The 25,769-nt window shown below is 48.3% G+C and overlaps 1 protein-coding gene across 2 annotated transcripts in view; it reads right to left on the reverse strand.

Annotated features, from left to right (window-relative positions):
* The window catches only part of DBF4B (DBF4B-CDC7 kinase regulatory subunit), a 308,603-nt gene that overhangs the window by 77,396 nt on the left and 205,438 nt on the right, over window positions 1-25,769 (reverse strand). For both annotated transcript variants that reach the window (XM_086923888.1, XM_086923889.1), the window contains one exon: window positions 6,469-6,603. In XM_086923888.1, coding sequence (XP_086780014.1) covers window positions 6,469-6,603 — 135 coding nt within the window. The remainder of the gene's footprint in view (window positions 1-6,468; window positions 6,604-25,769) is intronic.

Here is a 25,769-nt window from a genome sequence, read left to right on the forward strand (position 1 = left end):
ACACTACGAGAGAGCATTCCATATTAGCGAAGTGCAGAAGAGGCGGAGAGGTCAGTTGATTTTTGGAATGGTAGAGTTCAGTTGGTTTTTGGAGTTGTCAGAAGCAGTTGTGTTCAGATGGCGTTTGAAGCTGGAGAGAGCAGTCAGATGATTTTTGGAGCTGAAGAAAGCAATCAGAAGCAGTTACTTATCAGAAGGATTTGTGATCAGTTGGAGCAGGCAGTTAACAGCTGGAGTTTGGAGTGATGCCTTTTGGAAGAGACTTAAGTTATATCATGGATTATTCTGTGGGAGCAGCTGGAGTGAGTTGGACATTGGAGCTGGAACAATCAGACAGAGTGAAGAAGCTAGTGGAGCGAACGGTTATCAGAACGGCAGAAACTATATCATTAGACTGAAGTTGGAAGGTGAAGACAGTTCGTAGGGGAGAGGAATCCAGTGCAGAGTGATTGGCGCAGACATGTATCCGTGACTGCAGGGGTGATCCTAAGATGAGCCAAGGCACAGACGAGAAGGGAACCCAGATGACAACTGAGTCCAGACTTCGTACTCATAAGGTGATGTCGACCCTTTCTTATTAGCGTGCACACATTCTAATTCTTTCTTGTGCTTTTCAGGCTATGTGTTATATTGCAGTATTATATTGTTGTTATAATTTACTATTGTTCAATAAAGGGACCCCATAGTTCTTAGTGAACTATTGTATAACTGTTTTCTTATAATAAAGTTAACTTTTCTTCTAGTCAGATGCTGTTATGTGAACGGATGCATCTCCCGTCCAGGTAAATGGTAACTGAGCAAGGGAGTAGAGGAGCACTTACATCAGAAAATAACCTTTGCATATTGTAATTTGGCCATTTTTGTGTGTGAGGATCGACCTGTCCATCACATAACGCCTTAATATTTCATCCTCAGTAAATATCAGATAGAGGAACTTCCCAATACAGAGAGAGAGAAAACTGAAGGTATTCATAGGACAGTGATCGTCGTTGTGTAGCGGCGTTCGTGAGAACATTGATTGTGATCAATGTGTATACCCACAGGATTGTGGCTTGTGCGAGCACTGATTGTGGTCAGTGTGTAATGAGATCGCCGCTAGGGAAAGTGGCGTTAGTGAGAACATTGACCGTGGTCAATGTGTATACCCACAGGATTGTGGCTTGTGTATGACAGAAAGAGTGAGAGCACTGGGGGGATACAGTGCCTATACCCACAGGATTGTGGCTTGTGCGAGCACTGATTGTGATCAGTGTGTAATGGTAAGTTATCGGAACTGACCCCTTCACTATGAGTAGGAGGGAAGCATAATCTGGGTCCGAGTTGCCGCGAGACTATAAGGTATGAGTGTGGTGTAGAGCATGGAAGTCCTTAGTAATCAGTGAGTATTCCTAGTAATCTTATAGATTTAGTGGTGTTTTTGATGATATGAGCTTGTATATTGCTAATTCCCCATCCTCAGGTAGGTACCCAGGTGCCTTGCTTGGTAAGTAGGTCCTGAGGAGGGAGGTGGTTACGTTTCGGCTGCGTTGGTGGTGTTTGGTGAGCTGATTCTACCTGGTCCGAAAATCCGGTGGTTACATGGTTGGAGACTCGTGAGGTAGAGTCTAGCTTTGCTTTGTTTGTGAACGAATGATTGGGAAGTGGAGTGGACAAGGGAGCATCCCCATGACAGGTCAGAGAGTCAGCCCGCGACTTAGAATCTTTGCACAGACAGCGACTTCTTGTGTTCAGTGACATACAACTTTGCCTCTCTACCTCTAATCAACTTCAGGTGCATTAGGATGACTTGTCATAACGTAGAGTTAGGTCTGGAAGTCAGGCCCCAAAAAGCACTCCTCATGTGGGTCCGTTACCGATATGCTTTCCCCAGTCGCTGCATGGCTTTAAGCCTGTCGTTTTCATTGGGGTGATGGAGCGGGTTAATGAACAATATTTTGTTCAAGCTTGTGAAGTCAGTCTTCCATAATGTTTTAATAAAACTAATATGTTTGCTGCATGTTATTAAATCACCCTAGAATAAACTGCAACATGAACATATGGAATTAACATTATGCTTATTTGTGCAAAATGCAAAAGAAATAATACAATAATTGTTGTCTATTGTCTTTGTCATATACAAACTGCTGCTGTCAAAAATAATAGCATGTGCTTTTTAAATGTGCTTTTGTCTTGTCTTTTCTGTGACAAATGCAGTTCCAGATCGGATTGGTACATCAAAGGTAATATATGCTGCTTAAAAGTGCTTTTGCTATGTAACATAATTAATGGGTTAACATTTAGCAAAGGGGGTGGGTAACAAAAGATGTAATTTCTTTAATTAATTGAGGTTTTGTTTGTTTAAATAATAGTTTTACAAAAGAAGCATAGAGTTGGCTGCAGAAAAATAATGCAGTCTGAAAAAGTGACGCAAGCTAAAAGTGGCACAGTGACGCAAGTTAAAGTGGCGGAGAAAAATGACACTTTCTGAAAAGAGGCCTGCTGATGAAAAGCCACAAGAAAAAAATCTTATTTTGAAAAAGATGAGAAGCCTATAAACTTTTATTGTGAAAAGTTTTTGAAAAGAACTGCAAAAGGTGACTGTGGAGAGATTTGTAATTGTGCCACGAGAAGCTCAGAACGGACAGGCTCAAGGCCAGGATGTGAGTCCTGGCATTTTTGTGCATTTCATAAACATCTTTGCTACAAAATGTAGCAGCCTAAGGAAGTGCCGCCAGAACTCTGTGCATGAACAATGGCTTTGTGTAAATGCCCGGACCTGAGGTGGAAGATTTCACAATTTACTGTGGCGTGAGGTGGTTCAGCCAATGGGGAGCCAGAATTCAGCTGTTGGAATGTGAAAATAGTTAGTTAAGCCTTAGTTTTAGGCTATAAGAATTGGCTCAAAGAGCAGACTTTTGCCTACGCTTCTTGATTCCAGAGGGTCGTGTTCTGCTGACCGATGAATGCACGTAAGGAAAGGAGACTTTTAAAAGACTTTGTTTTTAGGCGATGAGGGTAGAGACAGGGAATTAGTTAGGGTTTGGAAATGCTCTTGCTTACTTATTTCTGTTAATGATTAATATTTCTTGAATCAAGCTCTTTATCAATGCTGAATAAATCTTTCTTTAATGACATTTTCTAATACTTGTTTAATAAAGTTCCAAAGCCTAAGTTTTCATGAATATGTTTAAATAAACGTACTAAATGACAAGCTGGTCTTGTTTATTGTAGATAGTTAAACATATTAGATTCATTCTCCTCGTGATTCAGCTGCTCTGTTATTTTTATGGGCCTGGTATTGATTGGTAAGTATGGTGGTAGATGGTGACATCATTTATGCAGAATTTTGGTAGGAGCGCTGGATCAGGGGCATCGTACCATAGCACACAGAAACATATTATGGAACCACTGTCACCACCCACACCCTCCCATAGTCCTACATTCTTAAGTCAGACATCCAGTTTAACAAGTGAAAATAGTCTACAGGTTTATCAAACGCACAATTGCCAGCAAAATTCAACACAAACTAGACCTTCCTGTACAACCTCACCTGTTCAGTTCAGATGATATATATATATATATATATATATATATATATACACACACACATAGATATATAGATATATAGATATATATATATATCCTACTGGCGGTCGCCAGTAGGTAGTTATAGTTAGGATTTTTTTCAATGCAAAATCTCAAAATTCTATTGTGAATAACTTTGGCGCCGGTTGACGAATCTGCCTGAAAATTCTCAAATTAGCCTCGCGGAGCTCCGGTCCTTCCTTGAAAGTTTCGGGGGGATTCGTCAAGCGGGGGCCGAGATAAAAGGGGGTCCCAAAACGTGTTTTCCCCATGTTAATTTCCATAGGGCGGTCGACCTCACTTTTAGCCCGAACAGCTAAATGGATTTCCACCAAACTTGGCAAAATTGTAGGGACTAGTAGCCCGATGTGCCTTTGCTATGTCTCAAGATATGTGCTCCAGTGGTTTTTACGAAAATATATATTGGGCTACATTAGGCTATATATATGTTAAAGCCCAAATGTAGCCCAATGTAGCCCAAAGATGGCCACCAGAGACAAAAAAAAACAAATGTAGCCCAAATATCAGCCAGATGTAGCCCAACTATAGCCCAATGACAATGTCCCAGAGTGTTCTAAAGAAGCCCTAGAACGATAACAGTTTTACTTATGACAAAAGTATGGCACACCTGAAGTCATCTTGATTGGAATAAAGTGGTAACACTTAATACATTTAATTTGAAAAGGAACAAAATGAGGGGTTTCATTTTGCCATAGAATTATATATAATATATATATATATATATATATATATATATATATATATATATATATATATATATATATATATATATATATATATATATATATATATATATATATATATACGCACACACATCTCCAATGCTCACCTTCACAGTAAAAAGTAAGCGGGACACATGCTCCGGGATAGGCAGAGGGTTTATTGGAACAAAACAGAGCCCAGTCTTTTGCAGTCCATGAAACGCTGTAGTGATGGGCAGACGCGTTTCTGGCCGGTTTGGCCATCTTCAGTGCCAGTCTCACAGGCTGCTGGAAATCTCCCGGATGAAGCGGAGGCCACTCCCTTTGAAGTCGTCCCTCTGCTCCTCGTCCCAACTGCAGGTGTGTGCTAACTGTTTCCAACTCTGAGTGAACTGCATGATGGTCAGCATAGTTCATAGAGGTATCCCATTAAGTAATGTGAATACCAAACATCCCGAGATGTCCCTAGTGTTCGGCGGTGAGCAATGTGCATCCATAGCGCACTCAGGTGAGGAAATCCCGTTCCGACCTCCGTCCTATCACTTAGTCAGGCAGCAACTTGCCGCCTCCTCTCTCCCCATTGCAAAAGATTACCGCTCAGTGGCAATTACTTCAGCTTGGGGGGGGGGGGGGGTGCCGCATATAGCACTTTCTGTACTCACTCCAAAGTTTGTTTGCTGATGTATGCGGTGCTCCTGAACGAGAGGGCATGTCCCAGCCGGTCTCAGCAATCCGGACATAGATACATCTCCAATGCATAGAATTATATAACTCATAGAACTATAACTAGTGTGAAACCTATGGTTTTTTCAGTGAACATATATATATATATTCACTGAAAAAACCATAGGTTTCACACCAGTTATAGTTAGGAATTAGCATTTAAAAAACCTATTAAATTCACTGAAAAAACCATAGGTTTCACACCAGTTAGTTCATGACATCACTGATGACATCTCAAATGACATCACTGATGACATCATCCAGTGAATGTGTATCTTTCTGACAAATAAATATTTTTTATATATGTATATCTAAAGGTTGATGGAAGAATAAATGGGTAAATAAATGTCTAAATGGATTTTTTTTGTGTAAAATTGATTGGTTAACGGACTTATTAAATGTATCTTAGTGAATACATATATTAGCGAGTAATGTTTAAATATTTAAATATCTGTATCTGGGTCTCACTTTGTGTATAAGTGGATGCATGGGTTGGTGAGTAGCTACATGAGTGTGTATATGGGTTAGTTGTTTTTTTGAGTATCAGTATCTGTATGGTTCGGTGGGGGATATTACTTAGAGCACAGATGCATGAATGAGTGACTCACTATTTGTATGTATTTTGAAGACAGCATGTGTGCAAGACTGTATGGGTGGATGATTGTGTGTGTGGGTTAGAGAGTGTGTTTTTATAATGGATTGTTTGAGAGTAAATATGTTTCCGTTTCTGTAGAAGTATGTAGTGGTGTGTATATAGCAGTATAATCAAGTAAATGGTTTTTTGATCGTTTATTTGCATGTGTGAATTTGTGTGTGAGTAACTATATGGATGAGTATTAGTGTGTAACAGGATGTATAGGTGTACGAGTACATATGATGAGTAAGTACATGCATGAGTGACTATATAGAACAGTTGGTGAATGAGTGGATGTGTATGTAGATGTTGGAATTACCTAATAAGTTGTTGTAATTGGTATTGGTTTCTCCTTTAAGAAAATGTTAGTTTCTATTTTTGAATGTGTGTGTCAAAGGTTTTTTATGCTGATAGGAGGTCCGCCACTTTGTCACAAGGATGTTGTCATCAGTGATGTCATTTGAGATGTCAGTGATGTCATGAGGGATGTCACTGACCAGGTCATGAGTGATGTAATATGTGACGTCATCAGCAGTGCATTGCACGCGCAAGTTATAGTGAGTCCAACTAACTATAACGTGGGAATTTCAATAGTTGTATGTGAAATTTCCCCCTAACTATAACTGGTGTGAAATCTATGGTTTTTTCAGTGAATATATGTGTATATATATATATATATATATATATATATATATATATATATATATATATATATATATATATATATATATATATATATACACACACATACATAAAGGACACCCCCACCAACGATTAATTTTACAGCAGCCCCATGAACAAATAAACGAGTAACAATATACTCACATTTCCTTAGGTTTTCGTTTTTGGTCTTTGCGCGAATTGCAAGGGCTTGCAGCCTCAAACAGGCTGAACCCTCGAGCTGCCAAGAGGTTCAGCTGAGGGAAGGACTGGAAATGGTAATGAAGAGGTCGGAATAGCCTGAAAATCAAATATAAACTGGCAAGTTAGTCAACCTCCATGTTTTGAATTGCTGCACTGAGTTTCAAATTATTATGTTCAGGTGTAATGAATAAATTGCTTATCTACAGTAATGCTATTACTAAGTTAAAGCAAATACTCTACAAAAATTAACATACCGCACAAAGTTCCAAATATCTTTGTCAGCTAATGCGGTCACAGATGCAAACACTCCTGTATTAGAAATATCGATATTTAAAGCCTCACAAGCATGGAATCCGCAATATACAGAAGGAGATAAAAATCCAGGGAGCTACCTCTCGACCAACATGCATTCCATGCCCAATCATCTGCCTTTCTGGAAGTCCCAAGTCTCCTCTTTGACGGTTCTATCTGAACTGAATGTACGAGTTACTTACCTTCGGTAACGATGTATCTCGTAGAGACAATTCTAGCCGCAGATTCCTTCACATAGAATTATCCCCAGGCGTGAGACTGGATCCAGAAACTTTTTTTAACCACATCATACCTGCGAGCTGGGCGAAATCATGCGAGTCCGCCCAGGCATCGTCCGCGCACACGACGTACGCGAGGTCACATAAGACCTGCCCCGGCGTGCCTATGTCAGTTTTCTTCAGAGAACTTTTCCGCACCACAACGCGGAATCCCCAGATAAACAAGTATTTGCAATGCAATAGGTCTCGCATTAGTAAAGTGTGAGCGATTGGTATTGTAAATGACATTTTTTGGCTTTAAAAATATATAAATGAATAGCACTGTTATTGACAAAGCCAAAAGCTTACACGTTCCTAATGTGAGTCCTATTGGCTATGGCAATGCTTGTTGGTAGCAAGCAAGGACAGTGCTGTTGTGGTGCTGAGTGATAATGGGGTGGTGTCCCAGAGTGACGTGGGTGAGGTGGGTGATGGGGTGGTGTCCCCGGGTGACGGGGGGGTGAGGTGGGTGACGGGGGTGAGGTGGGTGACGGGGGGGGTGAGGGTCCAAAGTAAAGAAGAGGGTAAACCCGTCCAGATGGAGAGCACCCTGCCAGCCAGAACAACACCGGCAGTCAAACGGCAAGGAGCAAGAAGTAAAGTAGAAGAACAGTCCGAGGACCCAGGAAGGCAGAGTAGGCGGCACCTGGCAAGGGAGAACACAGGAGCGTCCCAGACCTCAGGACAGGAGCAGGGAAAGGAGGAGAGGCCCAGGCACACCACCATGTGTGGCCGCGCACACAACCTCAAGGAGCAAAAGCAACCTACACAAATGCCATGGAGAACAGGCACCAGAAGGCGACCAGAACCCTCCAGTAGAGCGCAAGCCATATGACCTAGGGTACGAAAAGCCCCAAACATGGGAACACTCTTTGGAAGAACTTCCGCAGCAGAGGAACAAACAAAAGAGCCACAGGGGGGAAAAAATAAAACGCGAAAGGCTTGACAAGCAGCTCAAGCAAGCAAAAGGCATATTCTCAGGGCCAAGTCTGTGCAACAAATCTAACACACACACACAAACAAAAGGGCCGTCCAGCAGGTAAACAATGCCTAAGTCCCACAGAAGGACGCAATGGCCAGAAAACGCACTCCACAGCCAGAACAACCGGCCTAAGAAGGCCCATAATCAATTCGACTTCGGAATCACTGAGGAGGGGACAGAAGAGGTGGAGGATGATAAGGTGGAGGAGGAACACTGAGCCCTGCCAAGAGCCTCTGGATGGCGGAGTCTGCCGGGGCATGGAACAACAGGCTGCCATCAAACGGAAGATCAATGAGTCACTCCCGAATATTCTCAGGGAATACTCCATCCCGAAGCCAAGCATGGCGACAGAGCAACCGAGGAAGCCATGGCCCGGCCCAACACCTCTGAGAGGTCTAGGGCGAAGTGGAGAATAAACGCTGCCAGCTCCCGGCCATCAAACGCATGATGCCTTAAGTACACTTGACCACCCTCCTGGGAGGCTGCGGATCCCAGAGACTCCGCCGAGTCCCACAAACCGGAGGAGACCCAAGCCAGCACACACAAGATGTTTAGGGTCCTCAGGGCAGCGCTGGTAGAGCCGAACATATTGCACCCCCAAGAGTCCAGCCAGCGGGCCTCTCGGGAAGGCAGAGTCAACAGTGGTGGCAAGGAGGAAAAAGCAGTCCGCAAAAGAGCACTGGAGGTAAAGGGGTGGAGGGAAAGGCACGCTGGTTCACACAATGCCGGTGCAGAAGATGCTGAGGCACCGGATGCCCTGAGGCAGGACGCCTCCAAGCCCCCGTCAGGGAAGAGAGGAGTGAAGCTTCAAAAGAAAGCAATAGTTCCCTCCCACCAGAGCCCTGGTGGAGGACCTCCACTAGATGGTCCGCCGGAAAGTGAGCCACTGGGTCACCCATACGCAGGATGCCCACAGCTGTGGACACCGCGTGAGCGAAGGCTGCACCCGCCTCCGTAGGGCCCCGCCGCTGGGAAACTAAGGCGGCCATCCCAGAGGCCAAGCGGGGCGGGCAAGGGCCAGATCTGGAAGTCAGAAGGGGCCGATGAATGAGGGACCTGCCACTCTTCTGACGAACACCTCTGCCCCAGGAAGGGTGGAGAGCCGCCCTTCAACGACATTGAAAAAGACACCACACGGCGACCCGTCTCCAGGGAGGACAACACCAAAATACAGGCTGCCTCCGGAGCAGGAGCGTCCGAAGATGAAACCGCGGCACGACCCCTTGCGTGGAGCCGTAGAGTCCGCAGCCTCAGGCGGAGTGCCGGCACGGCACCGACCCGACCGCCACGAGGTAGCCATCAGCACGGGGAACGAGATGGTCCTGGGGAGTGACACGAGCCGCCCGCGGCTCAGAATGAGGCGTAGATCGCTCGGCAACCCATGAGGCGGTGCCAGGGACGATTCCACCTCCGACTCGCCCTCCGTCGAGGCAGCCGCCTGCAGGGGAGTATGAGAGAGGCGAGGGATCCTTACCCAGCCTCGCCCCGGAGCGGGCGAGAAGGGTACACCGTCCCCTGTGGCTCCACACGGTCCAGCTGAGCCGGCACCGTAGCGGCGTCACCTCGGCCCTAGATAGGACCACCCTGTCAAGTGACTAAGAGGAGCTCAGGGATGCGACACAAGCCCCGGCGACCTCCCGCAGGAGTTTGCGGCGAGGCAGAGACACCGTGGCCTGAAGGAGGTGCCCCAGCGGAGCCGCACCCCAACAGAGCCACAACCTCCAAGTCTGGATGCGAATAAGTCGGTGACGGGGCCGCTGAGGGCCATGCGCAAGGCGAGGGGTCTGGCGAAGCCCCAGAAGGGGAAGGCGGGTGAGACCCCAGTGAGGCCTGCAATGCCACCACGTAGGTATCCATTTGGACTCTCAATGCCCCCACACCGGGGAATGGTGGATAGGACAAAACGAGGGGCCGCATCACCCAGGGAGAGTCCTCGCCCCCGGTAGGCCGGAACACAGCCCCGGGGACAAACTGCAAGACTTAGTCACCGGGGAGCGACTCTCACGTGACATCCGAGAAGGGCGAGGACGACGACCACAGCCGAACCTGAAGCAGTCCGCCGAAGCAGACCGAGGGGAGGACGTCGACCTGGAGAGACGTGCCGAAAGAAGTTTCAAGCGGCGCTCCTGCCGCGACTTCGGCTTCAACTGTTGACTGGCCTCGCAGTCAGTAGTGCTGTGATCCTCCCCCATACACCACATACCAATGAGGTGCGGGTCCGTCGCCGACATAAGGTGCCCACAAAATGTACAAGTTGAAGCCCGAAGGCATTCGCACACTGTTCCACCAAAAGAATGGAGAAAAAAGGGCCCGAAACAGGCCCGTAGCAAGGACCGGATCCACGTTGCACGTGGAAAAGGACATTTTTTTTTTATTTTTTTTTTTATTTGTTTTTCACAAAAGAGGAGTCTTAACAAAGATACAAAAGAAAGAAAATTTAGGACCCCCCCCACCCCCCAGCCTCCTCCCATCTTTCACAGCCATTAAAAGCCAGTGGCACAGGTACAAATAAGCATAAACAAAGAACAAACAACAAAGATAGAAAATATAGTGACAAAAGAATATAACTAAAAAAGGTATTGTAGATTGTGGGTCCCCTTGCTGATCAATCCATTTGTAGAATGCCCCCCCCAAACTTCAAGCCCAGTCCTCCTTTTCCTTCGTCCTTTCTTGGCATATACAGATTTTTCTAGATGGTATGTAGCAACTAATCTAGCCAACCATTGTGCGTAGCAGGGGGACTCAGAATCTAGCCATCCGGAGGAGACATATCCTCCATACTGCCATTGCAACAAAAATCAGCCCTTCATCCTTAACTCTTAAAGAGTCAGATTGTGTTCCCAAAAGAATGGTCGTAGGGTTTAGGAGGATTGATTGGTTTGTTATTTCACAGAGTAAGTTCTGTATTCTGATTAGGGTGGAGTTGATAGTTGGACATGTTGCAAATATGTGTATAGAGTCCGCACCTACCTCAGAGCAGCGTGGGCATAATGTTCCTCTCCCAAATCCCCATTTGATTTTGCTAGGTGTCATATACAGAAAAAATATAGTTTTAAAATGTTGTGCTTGTAGTTTGACAGAAATTAGGATTTGTTGTGATAACCGCAGGGAGTTGTAAAATATACTTTGAGGGGAGTCAAGTTTGGTATGCCATTTGGAAGCAATGGATTCTAAATAGTCTGGGGTTTCCTTATTTATTATTGGACTAGCAGCCCGTACCGACGTTGTCCCTGGAGCAATTAGGCTTCAGGGCCCCCTCCCACCCCGCTTTTGTAACCTGCAGACGTCACTTTTTCCTCCTGTAATTTACTGTCCTGTCCTGTCCTGTCCCCCGCCCGGCCCGGCCCGGCCCGTCCCCCGCCCGGCCCGCCCCTACATGAGTGCCCTTACCGTCCCCGGCCCTTACAGTCTCGTTCCCCGCCCGGCCCGGCCCGGCCCGTCCCCCGCCTACCCCTACATGAGTTCCCTTACCTCCGCCGGCGCTGCTCCCGCCTGTCCGCTCGCACCACCGCTCCTCCCCTGCGCCATGTCCGCCGCTCCTCCTCCTCCGGTCCTCTGCTCCTGACATCACCGCTCCTCCCCCGCGCCATGTCCGCCGCTCCTCGGACGCCGCTCCTCCCGTGCTCCTAACGTGACCACGCACGTCGCGGCCGGCGCTACTTTTGAGGGACTACTTTTTTTTTAAATCTAAAATTTTAAATAACGTTTATTTTTTTTATGTAGCCTATAACCATCTACACACCCTGCCGATTTCAACGGTGTATCAGGTGTGTAGATTGGCGCAGTGGTTCCCGAATTTACCCGCCTCAAAGCCTGAAATTTTCTGCTTTATTACAGTAGTATAGATAAATACTTCCAATGCGAGCAGTGGTGATATTCCGGAGAGTGTTCATAAGCTCAACCTCGGCAAATCCGTTGGCTCCTCCCACTTTCCTAGAGAGGTAGTCATAAACGGCCATGTATTTAAATAGGTCTTGACTTTTTAGTTTAAATCTAGTCTGTAAAGTTGAAAAGGATTCAATCCCCCTAGTTGTTATAAGATCCCCTAGTTTTGTTATCCCTGCTCTGTGCCATTCAGATAGGTAGGATGAGCTAAATATAGCAGGTAAGTGGTTATTGATTATAGGGGAGTAAAAGTTATATCTACCAATTCCAAGAATTCGCCGTACAGGGCGAAAAACTTTATAAGAGTTCATTAGCGTCTTAAATTTAATGCAATTGTAATATCCATAGGCTGTTTCTCGGATTAAACAGCCCCTGTATTGTTCCCCTAGCAAGGACCGAAAGAGTGAGGGTAGAGACGGTTCAGCTCCAAAGGTGAGTTCTCCTAGTAGAACTGAACTGTATTGAAGGACTGCCGCCCAGTAGTATAGGGTGATATTAGGAAAAGCCCATCCCCCTCTATCTTTCGGTAGCGTAAGATGTTTTAGTGCACGTCTGGGCTGAGCGTATGCCCAAATAAATTGGGTAAAAACTTGTTGGAATTTAAGTAAGTCTTTTTTTACTAAACTCAAGGGGAATACAGCGAAAAAAATAAAGTAACTTGGGAAAATAAGTCATTTTAATGACGTTACACCTGCCGGCCAGCGTTAGATGTAAATTATCGATTTGTTTTAATGCCTTCTTAGTCTGGACAGCAAGGGGAGCCAGGTTAACTGCGACTATTTCCTCCAGTCTAGGTGAAACTAGTACGCCCAGGTATTTGGCCTTTGGTACCACTCTGGCGTCAGCCCAAGTGATTTTGTTATTTACTAGTATCTGTGTTTTGTTCTTATTTAGGGTGCACCCGGATAATCTCCCGAATTTGTGGGCCTCGCTTTCTAGTGCCCGTGTGGAATTGGCAGGATTTGGAGTAGTAATGGCGAGATTGTCAGTGTAAGCCAAGATTTTTCAGCTGTTTTGAAAATAGGTTACTGGAGAAATGTAATTTTTCTCTATTTGCTTGATAAGGGGATCTAGGTAGAGAGCGAACAGTAACTGGCTCGTGAGATTTTGAAGGGCTCCGTCAGTTGTCCATTTATGGCGACACTAGCAGTTGGATTGTGATAAGAGTGCCTGCGTCGCCTGCATGAACCTGCCCCCGAACCCCATACTGTCCATTACCTTCCAGAGAAATCGCCATGAGACCCGGTCAAAGGCTTTTTCGGCATCGGGTAATATAAGTGACATCGGGTCTCCGGCTACTTGGGCAGCGTCAGATTAATAACTCTCCTGACATGTTCGGTGGTCCCTTTCTTAGGTATAAAACCATGTTGCCATTTTGAGACAAGGAGTTCCTCTACTCTGGATATTCTTGAGGCTAATACCTTGGAAAATATTTTAGAATTGCAGTTGATAAGAGTTATTGGTCTGTAAGAACTCATATCTAGTGGAGATTTATCCTTTTTTGGAAAGATAGAAATTTTAGCACTAGACCAGGAGGCTGGAGGAGAGACGCCGCTGAAGATGGATGTGATTACCTCTGTGAATATGAACTTGATTTGATTGGCAAAGATTTTTAAAAATTTGACGGGGATGCCATCAGGGCCAGAAGCCTTCCCATCAAAGGCTATTGAGGGCATCCAGGATTTCTTCCCATGTAGGAGTAAGCTCTAATAGTTCACTATCTTCTAGGCTAAGCTTGATTAGTTCGATCTCGCTGAGATATTCAAAGACCTCTCTGTCTAGAGCATCGGCCATGCAGCAGCTTTCTTCCTTATATAGCTTAGCATAAAACTCCTGGAACTCATGCCGAATACAGCTAGGATCAGTAACCTCTATGCCTGAAGAAAGTCTGATTTTGTGGATTTCAGTAGAGGTAGTTTGTTGTCTCGTCCTAACAGCTAAGTGATGTCCAATGCTGTCACTACACTCATATGTCTTCTCCCTTGCCGCTGCCCACTTAGCCGCGATTTTTCCCATAAACACCGCCCCCAATTTCCGCCCTAGCCAGAATTGCTTCTTGCTGGACTGGCTGACAATCTAGCCCTGCGTGGATTATTTGGGTTAGCTTTATTTCTATTTTTCTTAATATTTCTTGGAGATCTTTGACCCGAGTTTTTTCCGCTCTGTTTTTTTGGACAGAGAACCTAAGGGTCTCGCCTCTAATCCCTGCCTTTAGGGTATCCCAGACTGTCATTTGGGAAGCGGAACCAATATTTATCTCCAGGAACACCTGAATCCATCCTTGCATGTGATTAATATAACTAGGGTCGTACAATAAAGCTCTCTCAAAACTCCATCTGGAAGCCTCTCTGGATTGCCCAAACTCCTTTATGGTAAGAATGATAGGGTTATGATCGGACATAAAACGGGGTGCAATATCTATAGTAAAGCTGGTAGCCAATGAAGCAGAAACAAAAAAGTAGTCTAATCTAACCAATACTTGATGCGGGGCCGAGTAAAAAGTGTACCCAGGTAGTTAAGGGTTTTTGCTCGCCCAGCTATCTATCAGTCTGTGAGTTTGTATGAGGTTAGTTAGAGCTTGAAAGACTTGGGGTTTCCTTCCTTTATATCTCCAGGTTGTAATAGCATCCCAATTGCCAGGTAGGTGTATGCTAAAATCCCCACATAGAACTATTGGGGGAGAGGGGGGGGGGGGGGGGGGAGGGGGGGGGGGGGGGGGGGGAAGTGTGCTAATTCGCTGGAAACTTGATTAATGGCCCCGGGATCATCAGCATTGCTCCCGTATAGTGAGCAAAGAGTGAAAGAGATGTTATTAGGGAGTTGAATCGGAGTAATGGCCCACCTTCCTAGTGAATCTGATTTGGTTCGTGGATTGCTGATAGCAAATTTTCTGTCAGTTAAGATGCCTACCCCCTTTGTTTTGGCTCCTTGCGTGGTGGCGCCCACTACTTTAAACCCTAATGTGTTTAGTAGATGTATTTGGGACTGTTCTACATGGGTTTCCTGTAAACGTATGATGTTTCCCCCAAGTGTTCGCAAGCCCATGGCCACTTTTTGTCTCTTTGACGCATCGTTCAAGCCACAAACATTGACTGAGACAATTCGTAATGGTTCTAGCCTAGCCATCTAAAGGGTATAGCAGTGCCCATCTGGATTCCAAAAGAAAAGAAACAAAGCTAGTCAATAAAGTTTGGTGTGTATGTGTATAGTTCGTACCTGTGTGTGCTTTCTGTAGCCCTACCCACCCCTCCCCCCAGGGTCCCCCCTCCAGCCCCCCCCCTTTGTGTGAGCAATCAGGCAAAGCCTGAATGATGGTGGTCAGTCATAAGCCACAGCCGCCAACCACGCCAGGCGCCTGAGAAAGAGTAAGAATGCTTGACAATAAGTTCAAGTGGTCGGCCATCTAGAATTACAGTCATCCCCCAGTTACTTTCACCCCCTTTTCTCCCCTTTTCCCCACCAGAGGAATCAAGTTCTAAGAGGAAGTAAAGGATGAGAGGGAAAAAAGATGAGAGAGTAACAATTAGGAGAAAAAATAATGGTATACCCAAAGGGTATGTGCATACACAGTCTAGAATGTGTCTGATGCTAATTTGATGCTATCTCCTATCTCTATAGAGGGATAGAAAAGAATCATCGACAAAGTAGCCAGTTAAATCATTTGATCAATTTGCCCCTTTATGTCCTTTCTTTAGTCTAATCTCTTCCAAGTACTCTTTGGCTTTAATCTCAGATGTAAAGACCTTGGTAGTACCGTGTAGGATAACCTTCAACCAAGCCGGGTTCACGAGATACACCTCTGCACCTAGTTGTTGTAAGGGAGAGATCAGCTGCCGCAGATGCCATCTGCGCTCAACGGTCTGATGGCAGAAATCCGGTTTAGAAAAAAAAAGTAATTCCATGAGCCCCTTTTTTTGAGTTGGGGGGAGCCTAATCATATACCAATTGCCTCAGGAGAAAGTTGCCAAAGTATACAAGGAAGACCCGGGGCTGACCTTCAGTCACATTACCGTTCTTGTATTGCTTTTTCAGAAAAAGGGAAACCTGTGAGCTCGCTGCACTTCGCGGTCCCAATCCCATTCAGAATTTTCTGGGAAAGAGTCTTGCAGTAGCTTGACAATGAACTGTCTGGGGTCTTCCCCCTCCTTTCCTTCTGGAATCCCCAGCAGGCGCAGGTTATTCCGACGTTGCCGGTTTTCATTTTCTTCAATTTTCACCATTAAATCCATGAGGCAAGCAGAGTTGGAGTCAGTGACCTGTTTGATTGCCACTGCCTCGATTTCCAGATGTTCAGTCCTAGCCTCGACCATGCCCACTCTCTCGGTAATGTCTGTACAAGTCTTGTTCAGCCATCTGAGACCACCCTGTAATTTTTTTGCTGCGTTTTTAGCTGCCCGATTTTCACCGTTCACCTCCTCCTGGAAGTCTTTAATCAAGGTAAGTATGGCGGCGAGTGAGGGCTCCAATGTCTCGTTAGTTTTGTCTTGCAGTCTTCTCGGGTTGCGCCCCTGTGATAGTGATTGTGACATGGTCGGTTCATCTAGTTCTAGGTGACAAGACATCTGCGAGTCCGAATAATCCCATTTAAGCTGGCTCCTCCGTTTGGTCTTGTTCCTTGTTTTTTTTAGCGCCGACGATTGTGCCAGTATTATCACAGGAAGCCTCACTTTCCTCTTCGCTAGTGCTGTTAGTATTGCCTTCATCTTCTTCTTCAGTCTCCCCTTCCCCTGATAAACTCGGAGTACTGTCTGATACTGAGTAAAAGGCTTCCTGACCAATTTCTGGGGTCCAAGGGGCAGTAGAGCCAGGAGGAACTTCCAAATTGCGGATGGCGGCTTCAGTCTTTGTGGGGTGATCCCTGGTATTCAGGTTCTCGAAGGGAGTACATAGGGTGTTACCAAGGTTTCTTTCATCTGGTTCTAGGTGTTCACCCTCGATAGGGAGTGGGGTTAAGAGGGGTTTGGGGGGCGTAGAGGGGCCAAGTGTAGAGTCATGTTCTTCGATTGAAGTATGCAATGATAGAGAAGGTTCCGTTAAGCGTTGCTGGTTGCATGACAGGATGGGGAGAGCTTCCAGGCTGAGAGGGGCATTACAGGGATCCAGACTAACAGCGGGTATTTGATTGATGTCGCCATTATTACTGTTCTGTTGAGAGGAGTCATCGGCTGTTAAGGCATTGAGTGTTCTTTGTGCTACTTTTAGCAATGGTAGCCTGATTTTTAGCCACTAGAAATATTTAGGCTGGAAGAGGTTGTGCTAAAGTGGCATCTTTATTGTCTCTAGAGTCTTTGCTAGAAGCCCCTGCCCGACCAGTGTTTTTTTTTGCTCCAAAAGCCCCACTGACCTGTTTGGACTTGGTCTTGCCAGTGTCATCTCCAGCCGAGGAATCCTTTCCTGCGATAGGTGTCTTTACCTTTAAGCCTTTTTTGCTCCCACGATAACTCATTCTTTTGGTTCTGCTCCCCTCGCCAAAACCTGGTCCCTCCAATGCACTGTGCTGCCCCCTGAGTCCGCACAACGCTGATATTATATACGCCAGCACCAGAACGCTGAAACCCTGAAGAAACACTTCCTGCAGTTCAAAACGGCGCCTCTCCGTCCGTTTCACAGAGGGCTCACCGGGTATTTGTATCTTGGGTCCGCGGCTGCTGCGAACAGAAACCTCGTTTGGTGAAAGTATTTTTAGCTTGGCCGCGGAGAAAAGCAACAGGTCCGCGTGACAGGTCTCTTTTCTGCAGCGTCTCTCCACCGCTCTAGCGAGTGCCCCGAGCGGTCCTGTGGCTCCGTTCAGGTCCCGCTGCAACCTCCGCTGCCTCGACAATCGATGCACCGGGGATCCCAGCATCACCAATGTGCAGGGCAGGTAGCCGATCACCTGAGGGTCCGGTGGCTAGCGTGGCGTGGCGGCCGCGCACACAGGCTTACGCTGACTCCATCTTGCTCCTCCCCGAAAAGGAAAAAATTCTGATGTAGGCGCGCCGGGTCTGGTCTTATGTGGCCTCGCTGACGTCACGTGCACGGACGGCACCTGGGCCGAGTTGCGTGATGTTGCCAGACGCGCAGGAATGCTATGGCAAAAAAGTTTCCGGATCCAGTCTCATGCCTGGGGATAATTCTACGTGATGGAATCTGCGGCTAGTAGTCTATCATATAGAAGCCTTTCGCCAAAAAGAATACACCGCCATAGACCGACACCATCTACCTACAAGGAGAATGTCGAAAGAATACATGCACAGTAATGCTACCTAAAGAAGCAACTGTGCCAGAATGGGAGGAAGAACTACCACACAGAAAACAGCAGGTGAGGAGCCCATCACCAGTGCTACAAATGTGAGCAAGAACCAACGACCCGAGAAAAAGCTGGGGTGGAGCAAGAAAGAGGAGGCAACCCACAGCCAAGACAATGCCGGCGGGAACTCCCCTTACCCTATGCAAGAACCCCGACAGCACGTGAGCCACAGGAAAAGACGTAGTGCACGACCTGTAGGCACCAATATGGCAAGAATTCACAGAATACGGAAGAGACTGTTCCGGAACGGAACAGAGGAACCTGCCTCCCAGGGGCGCTGGTGCCCCTGTAGACAGACAAAACGGGCACAGCAGGCTGCAAGAATACGCCATGAAAGAACAGGCTTTACAAAACCCAATGAAACAGAAGGGAAGGATGCCCGTACGGAGACAGGATGTATTACGGACCAACTGTAGACACTCAATTGTAACCCCCGGAGAGAAACCAACCACATGGTCTCACCAGAGGAGACATCCAAAACAAGCATTGGCATAGCCAATAGGTCTCGCTTTTTGGACCCTATAAGTATTTAGTTATGCAGCAGAATATCCTTGGTGCAACAACACCAACTGTTGCATGGCTAAACACTTACAAGGTCCCAAATGGGAGACCTATTGGCTATGCCAAAGCTTGTCATTACTTGTCCCAGCCTCCCAGTTTAGGGGAAATGTTAGGGTGTGTGTGCACATTAGATTTGAAAAATGAGCACGGGCTCACATTTCCTCCGGCCTTCTCCTGTTACAGAACAGTGGGGAAAGAAGTTCTTTGTTTTAAAGGTGTTTAAAAAGGCCCTGTCTCAGTCATTCACCACACCAGAAGAAATGCATTACTTACCTGTAACAGCAGTTATCCAGTATTGGTGTCTTTCATAGATTCACATGCCTGAATCATTCCCCGTCGCCGAGACGGGAGCCTCCGGTACATAAAAAAGTAATGTCCTAAGGACATACATAGAGAATATAGGCCGAAGGGCCTCCCCTTTGGGGCCTTTCCACGTCCTTATGTAAAAAGGACCGAACTCTCATCGTTAGCCAATCAGCTCCGACCTCCCTCTAGAACCTTCCCGGGAGGAGCCTCAGTCCCTCAGATATTCGTACGCACCCAGCTAGGGTGTCGCAGTGTAGACATAGAGGTACGTGAGTCCTTACCGGGGAGGCGGGAGGGTTGCATGTGAATCTATGAAAGACACCAATACTGGATAACTGCTGTTACAGGTAAGTAACGCATTTCTTATCCAGTATTTGGGTGTCTTTCATAGATTCACATGCCTGAATCAGAGTAGCCAGCAGTTATACATACATAGTGGTAAAGCACATTCTCACCTCCAGCAGATCTGCATAAAATTACAGACAACATGAGAGAAACATGGTAGTATACTGTCATGCATATAGCAGAAAAACCATGAAGAATGTGCATACCTGGATGGCGGGACGAGGTAAGGCTCACCTTATTGGAATAGATGGCGTAGCACCGCTTGTCCCACTGCAGCATCCTTCTGCAGTTCGATGTCCAGGCAGTAATGCTTGGAAAAGGTGTGCGGGGACTTCCATGTCGCCGCTCGGCAAATGTCTAGGACCGTTACTCCAGCGAAGAGTGCCGCCGACGCGGACATCGCCCTGGTAGAGTGGGCAGCCACTCGGTCCGTCAAAGGCCGTCCGGCCTGATCATGGCAAAAGCCAATCGCTGATGAAATCCAGCGGGAGATGCTTTGTTTTGTTAGGGGTAAACCCATTCGCGGGTTGCTGTAGGCTACGAACAGTTGAGAAGATTTCCTGACATCTTTGGTCCTGTCCAAGTAGAATTTGAGACATCTTTTTAGGTCCAAGGAATGCAGCGCCCTTTCTGCCGCTGTGGAAGGGTTGGCAAAAAATGACTTGAGGACAATTGGTTCGTTTAGATGAAAGTCTGAAGGCACTTTAGGTATGAATTTAGGGTTGGGCCTGAGTACCACTCGGTCGTGCCTGAATTGGAGATACGGTTCCTGAATAGACAGTGCCTGAAGTTCGCTGACCCTTCTGGCCGACGTCAGGGCGAGCAGGAGTGCCGTTTTCCAGGAGAGATGTTTGAGAGTGGCCCGATGTATGGGCTCGAAAGGGTGTTTCATTAGTTGGTTGAGCACCAAGTTCAACTGCCAGGTTGGAGGGACTTTCCGAGGCCTCGGAAAGGATCTGTAGAGCCCCTTCAGAAATTGCTTTATCAGTCGACTGGACCATAGGGAAGGTCCAGAAGAGGTCCTGGTGAATCTAGAAATCGCAGCCAGATGAACCTTAATGGAGGCGTGAGCCAGCCCCGATTGAGCCAGGTGGAGGAGGTACGGTAGCAGCTGCACCGGGGTGACCCGTAGAGGGTGTAAGCCTTGTTCCGAACACCACAAGCAGAACCTCTTCCACTTCAGCGAGTAGGTCTTGTTCGTACTGCCCGCCCTCGCTTTGGCTAGTACGGCCCTGCAGTCCTGCGGGATCTCTAGGTCTCCGAACTCTCGGTGCTCAGGAGCCAGGCTGATAATCTGAGCGAGTGGAGGTTCGGGTGGTGTACCTGGCCTCCGGACATCGTTAAGAGGTTCGGGTGTTGTCGCAGGTGAATCGGGGGCCTGATGGAAAGGCGAAGCAGGTCCGAGAACCAGTGTTGTCTCGGCCAGTACGGAGCAATCAGGATCAGGGTGCACGGCTCCGTCTTCATCTTCCTGAGGAGCCTCGGTATCATCGGGAACGGAGGAAAAGCGTACGCAAACACGCTGAACCAGCCGATGGAAAAAGCATTTCCCAACGACCCCTGTTGGGGATGCCAGCTTGCGTAGCTTGGGCATTTGGCGTTCCCTGCCGTCGCGAAGAGATCGATCCTCGGGGTCCCCCATTGCGAGAAGATGTGGGCCACTGTGTCGCCGTTCAGCTCCCATTCGTGGGAGAGAGAGGTCTGCCTGCTGAGGGCGTCCGCGATGGTGTTGTCCTTCCCGGGAACGTACTCCGCCTTGAGGGAGAGCCCGTGTGCCACCAACCAGTTCCAGATTTTTTGCGATTCTCGTGAGAGAGAGAGAGATCGCGTTCCCCCTTGTTTGTTCAGGTAGTGCATCGTCGTGGTGTTGTCCGTTTTGACGAGCACCGGGGAAGTTCCGATACGTGGCAGGAATGCCTGCAGAGCCAGATACACTGCCCGCAGCTCCAAGAGGTTGATGTGCAGTTGTTTCTCTTGGGCTTCCCATTTGCCGCTGACTCGAAGGTCCAATAGAACAGCGCCCCAGCCTTCCAGGGAGGCATCTGTTGTGATGACCAGAGGCGCCGGCGGGAGGAGGAACTGCAAGCCGGCCGTCAGGTGTTTCCGGTTTCTCCACGACAGAAGGGCCTTTGTGATGGCTGGTGTGATCGTGATAATGTCCTCGAACGAGCCGGAACTCTGTTTCCATTGCCTCGCCAGAGCCTCCTGGAGGGGACGCATGCGGAGCCTGCAGTGCGGTATGAGGAGAATGCAGGAGGACATCATCCCTAACAGTGAGGTGAATGTCCGTACCTTGATGCGAGACTTCTTGGCCACCGCCGCGGCCAGAGACAGTAATTTGTTGGTCCTGTCCTCCGAGGGGAAAGCCTTTGCGCAATCCGTGTCTAAGGTAGCCCCTAGGAAGGTGATCCTCGTTGATGGAGTAGTGCAGGATTTTTTGAGGTTGATCGTCAGACCCAGCTGTTGAAAAAGTGCGCTGCAGGCGTTGGAGGAAGCGGTCGCGCCCTCCGGAGAAGGGGCCTTCACCAGCCAGTCGTCCAGGTAGGGGAATACCTGGTGACCTCTTTGTCGCAGGAAGGCTGCCACCGGCGCCAAGCACTTCGTGAAGATACGTGGCGCGGATTTTAGGCCGAATGGCAAGACCTTGAACTGATAATGCCTGCCTGCTACTTCGAACCGCAGGTACCTCCTGTGCCTTGTGAGGATGGGGATATGGTAGTAGGCGTCCTGTAAGTCCAGGGAGACCATCGAGTCTCTCCTTTCCAGCGCTCCCAGGATCTCTTGGATCGTTACCATCCGGAAGGATTGACTCCGCAGGAAGGCGTTGAGCGCCCGGAGGTCCAAGATCGGTGTCCATTTGTCCCCTTTCTGTTGGACCAGGAAGAAGTGGGAATAAAATCCCGTCCCCTTCTGGGACGCTGGGACCCTTTCGATGGCTCCTTTGACCAACATGGCGGATACTTCCTTGAGAAGGAGGTGCAGGTGTTTGTGAGCACGCTTCAGCGGAGGAGTGTTGGGAGGGGTGTTGACAATTTCGAGGGAATGTCCAAATTGAATTATTTGTAGTACCCACCGATCCGTAGTGATTTTTCGCCAATTGGGGAGGAAGTGGGTCAGTTTTCCTCCAATTTGAAAGGATTGAGACGGTGGTGGGACTGGCTGGAGTAAATGGTCACTGGCGGCCGCCAGTGCCCTTCTTGGCGGATTTGCCTCTGAAGGACGACCTCCCATAGGACGACTGTCGGTTCTGTTGTTTGTGCTGGGGCGGGTTCCTGTTGCCGTAGGAGTAGGACGACCGATTTTGGTAGGAACCTCTGTAGGAGTACTGGCCTCTGGAGCGGCCCCCCCGAAAGGACTGGTTCCGGGACTGGAGGGAGCCCAGAGCCCTCGCCGTATCGGTATCTTTCTTAATGGCCTGGAGTGCTTCGTCTATCTTCTCCCCAAAGAGAAACTGACCGTCGAAAGGCATGTCCAGCACCTTAGATTGGACCTCTTGTCGAAAGGACGTTGCTTTGAGCCAGCCTTGGCGGCGGAGCACGGCAGCCCCGGCCAACTGGCGGAATCCCGTCATGGCTGCGTCGATGGCGCAGTCGATTATCTCTGCAGCGGAGTTTTGTCCTTCCGCCAGGAGAGCTTTCACTTCGTCCTGGACCGCGGCTGGCAGGTCTTGCAGGTAGGGGGCAATGTCTTCCCATAGCTGGCGGTTGTAGCGCCCTAGCAGGGCGATGGAATTTGCCACTTTGATGGACATGGCGGACGTGGTAGAGAACCGTTTGCCCATGGTGTCCAATTTCCTGCCCTCCTTGTCTGGGGGTGCAGACAGCGGCGAGGAGGGGTTGCGGGATTGCTTTTGGGCCGCCTGAGTCACAACCGAGTCCGGTTTGGGGTGGCCGGTCAGGCAGGCTGGTGCGGTGATCGGGGCCTTATATTTTTTGTCTAGGCGCGGAACCACCGCAGGCACCGAGGCAGGCGTAAGCATCAACTTCTTGCCCTGTTCCCACAGAAAGTCTATAAGTGGAATAGACTTGGCCGACTTCTGGCTGTGCTCCTTGAAATCATGGAGGAAGCATTCTGTTTCCGTGGATTCCACCGCCATGTGAAACCTCTTAGCTGCCCTGTCCACCAGTTTGTGGAAACCCCCAACGTCCGTCGTTTCAGACTGGCGGGGATGCCGGGGTAGACGAATGGTGTGATGACGCAGCATCGGCTTCGTCGTCTCTGTGGTCCGAGTCGACGTCTTGCACTTCACCTTCCTCCAAGTCCGTCTCCTCCTCCTCGTCCTCAGAGGAGTCCTCTACCTGAGGCTGGGGCCGAGCACGAGGCTGGGGTTGGTTCCGAGGTCGGGCCTGGAGAGCGGAAGGGCGCGAGGCAGACGGTTGCGCCTGGGTGACCGGCACCTGGGTTCCGCTGTCGGCATCCGGGAACCGTTGTTTATAGTCCTGCACTAGGCAGCGCAAATCGTTGACCAGAGACACGGGCAAACAGATCATCGGGGTGTTTTCCGTGCGGACACTTACGGAACGTTCCTGATACATGACTTCCACCTGGTCCTCGTGAACGTCGGATAGGGAGGTGGCCGGATCGGGCTGGTTTTCCTCCTCGGACTCCTCACTCCGCAGTGCATCCTGCTCCTGCTCGGGCGTCAACCCCTTCGTTGGGGGAACCGAGGAAGGTGGAATTGAGTGAATGGAGACTTCGACCAATCTGGATTCCTTCCAAGATGGCGCCGGGGTCCCTTCCGACGGCGTGCGTGAAGATGGCGCGGCCGCCGGTTGGGTTGGCGACTTGAACGATTCCGATAATGTCGATGGCACCAAATTCTACGGGGATAAGTGAACCGCCGACTTACTGGTGGTAGAGTCTTCAACTTGAGATTTCTTGGGTGAAGGCGGACCTTTTGATGAGGACTTGGACCTCTTAGGCGACGATGACGCAGACAGTGGGGACACCGTCGATGATCCTGTTTTCGTCTTGGACGAAGACTTCAGAGGAATGGTAGAGGAGACCGGTGCGCCTGAGGACGCAGTGGTGGTCGTTGTGGCCGTCGCGGAGGGCGATGAGGCCGTAGTGGTCGACACTGTGGTCGAGACCGAGGTGGTCCGCTTAGTAGATGGAGCGGGTTTCTTGAACCTCTGGTCGTCTCTAACAGACACGGAGGAGGTGGTGGAACGTGCCTCCGAAGGTTTCCTGTGCGCCTTCTTGGGAGGAGTGTCTGTCTCTCCAGGGGACTGCTCCCTGGGTCTCTTCTTGGAGACTTTGGAGGACACGGAGACACTACCCTCGGAAGATTCCAGAGTGTCTCGGTCCTTAAGCCTGTCGAGCCATTCGAGAAGGCGAGCCTCTCTTTCCTTTACAGTCTTCTTTGGGAAGGCTCTACACACCCTACACTTGTCAGAGACGTGGTCAGGGTACAGGCAGTACAAGCACAGATCGTGCTTATCCTCCGCTTGAATCCGCTTCTTGCCGCAGGAGGAACAGGCCCTGAGAAGGGCTTTCTTTTGCGAGTCCGCCATGGATGAAGCCTTTTTATTGGATTCCGACATGGGAGACGGCAGTCGAAGATAGGATAATTATTCTTTTGAACAAAGGTACTTCCAGAGAAGTTTGAGACTTCGAAGCAAGAAAAACCTGAAGAGCTCAGGTTGGAGACTCCCTAGCACAACGTGCGGTAGAAAATCTGAGGGACTGAGGCTCCTCCCGGGAAGGTTCTAGAGGGAGGTCGGAGCTGATTGGCTAACGATGAGAGTTCGGTCCTTTTTACATAAGGACGTGGAAAGGCCCCAAAGGGGAGGCCCTTCGGCCTATATTCTCTATGTATGTCCTTAGGACATTACTTTTTTATGTACCGGAGGCTCCCGTCTCGGCGACGGGGAATGATTCAGGCATGTGAATCTATGAAAGACACCCAAATACTGGATAATGACACCCAAGCCCCCTCCTTTGATTCATCACAACACGTGTGAAAATGAGACAGGTGATCTAATCAAAACACTTATGTGCACTGTTTTTGTTTGAAGTTAGCACAACAGTAATGCCAGAGGCTCTTTAATTTTTTTTTAGTTATATATGGTAGGCAAGGCAAACAATGTTACAAAGGACCTCTGTATATCTCTACACCTCCTTCCACCCAGAGACACTTATTTACTGTTATGAGGCCCGGTTTGCTTTCTGGGACTTTCAATCCTGCTTTACCCTTATAAATTCTATTCCTGACTTTAAAGGGATCTGGCTTGTGCTACTCCCATGAGGCAACTTGGGTTGTCTGTAACATCGTTTGGCCAGGCCAACTTTTCTGAACTGGAGTACAGGCCACACTTTAACAAGT

This window comes from Lissotriton vulgaris, chromosome 5, assembly GCF_964263255.1.
Source record: "Lissotriton vulgaris chromosome 5, aLisVul1.2, whole genome shotgun sequence".
NCBI classification, from domain to species: domain Eukaryota; kingdom Metazoa; phylum Chordata; class Amphibia; order Caudata; family Salamandridae; genus Lissotriton; species Lissotriton vulgaris.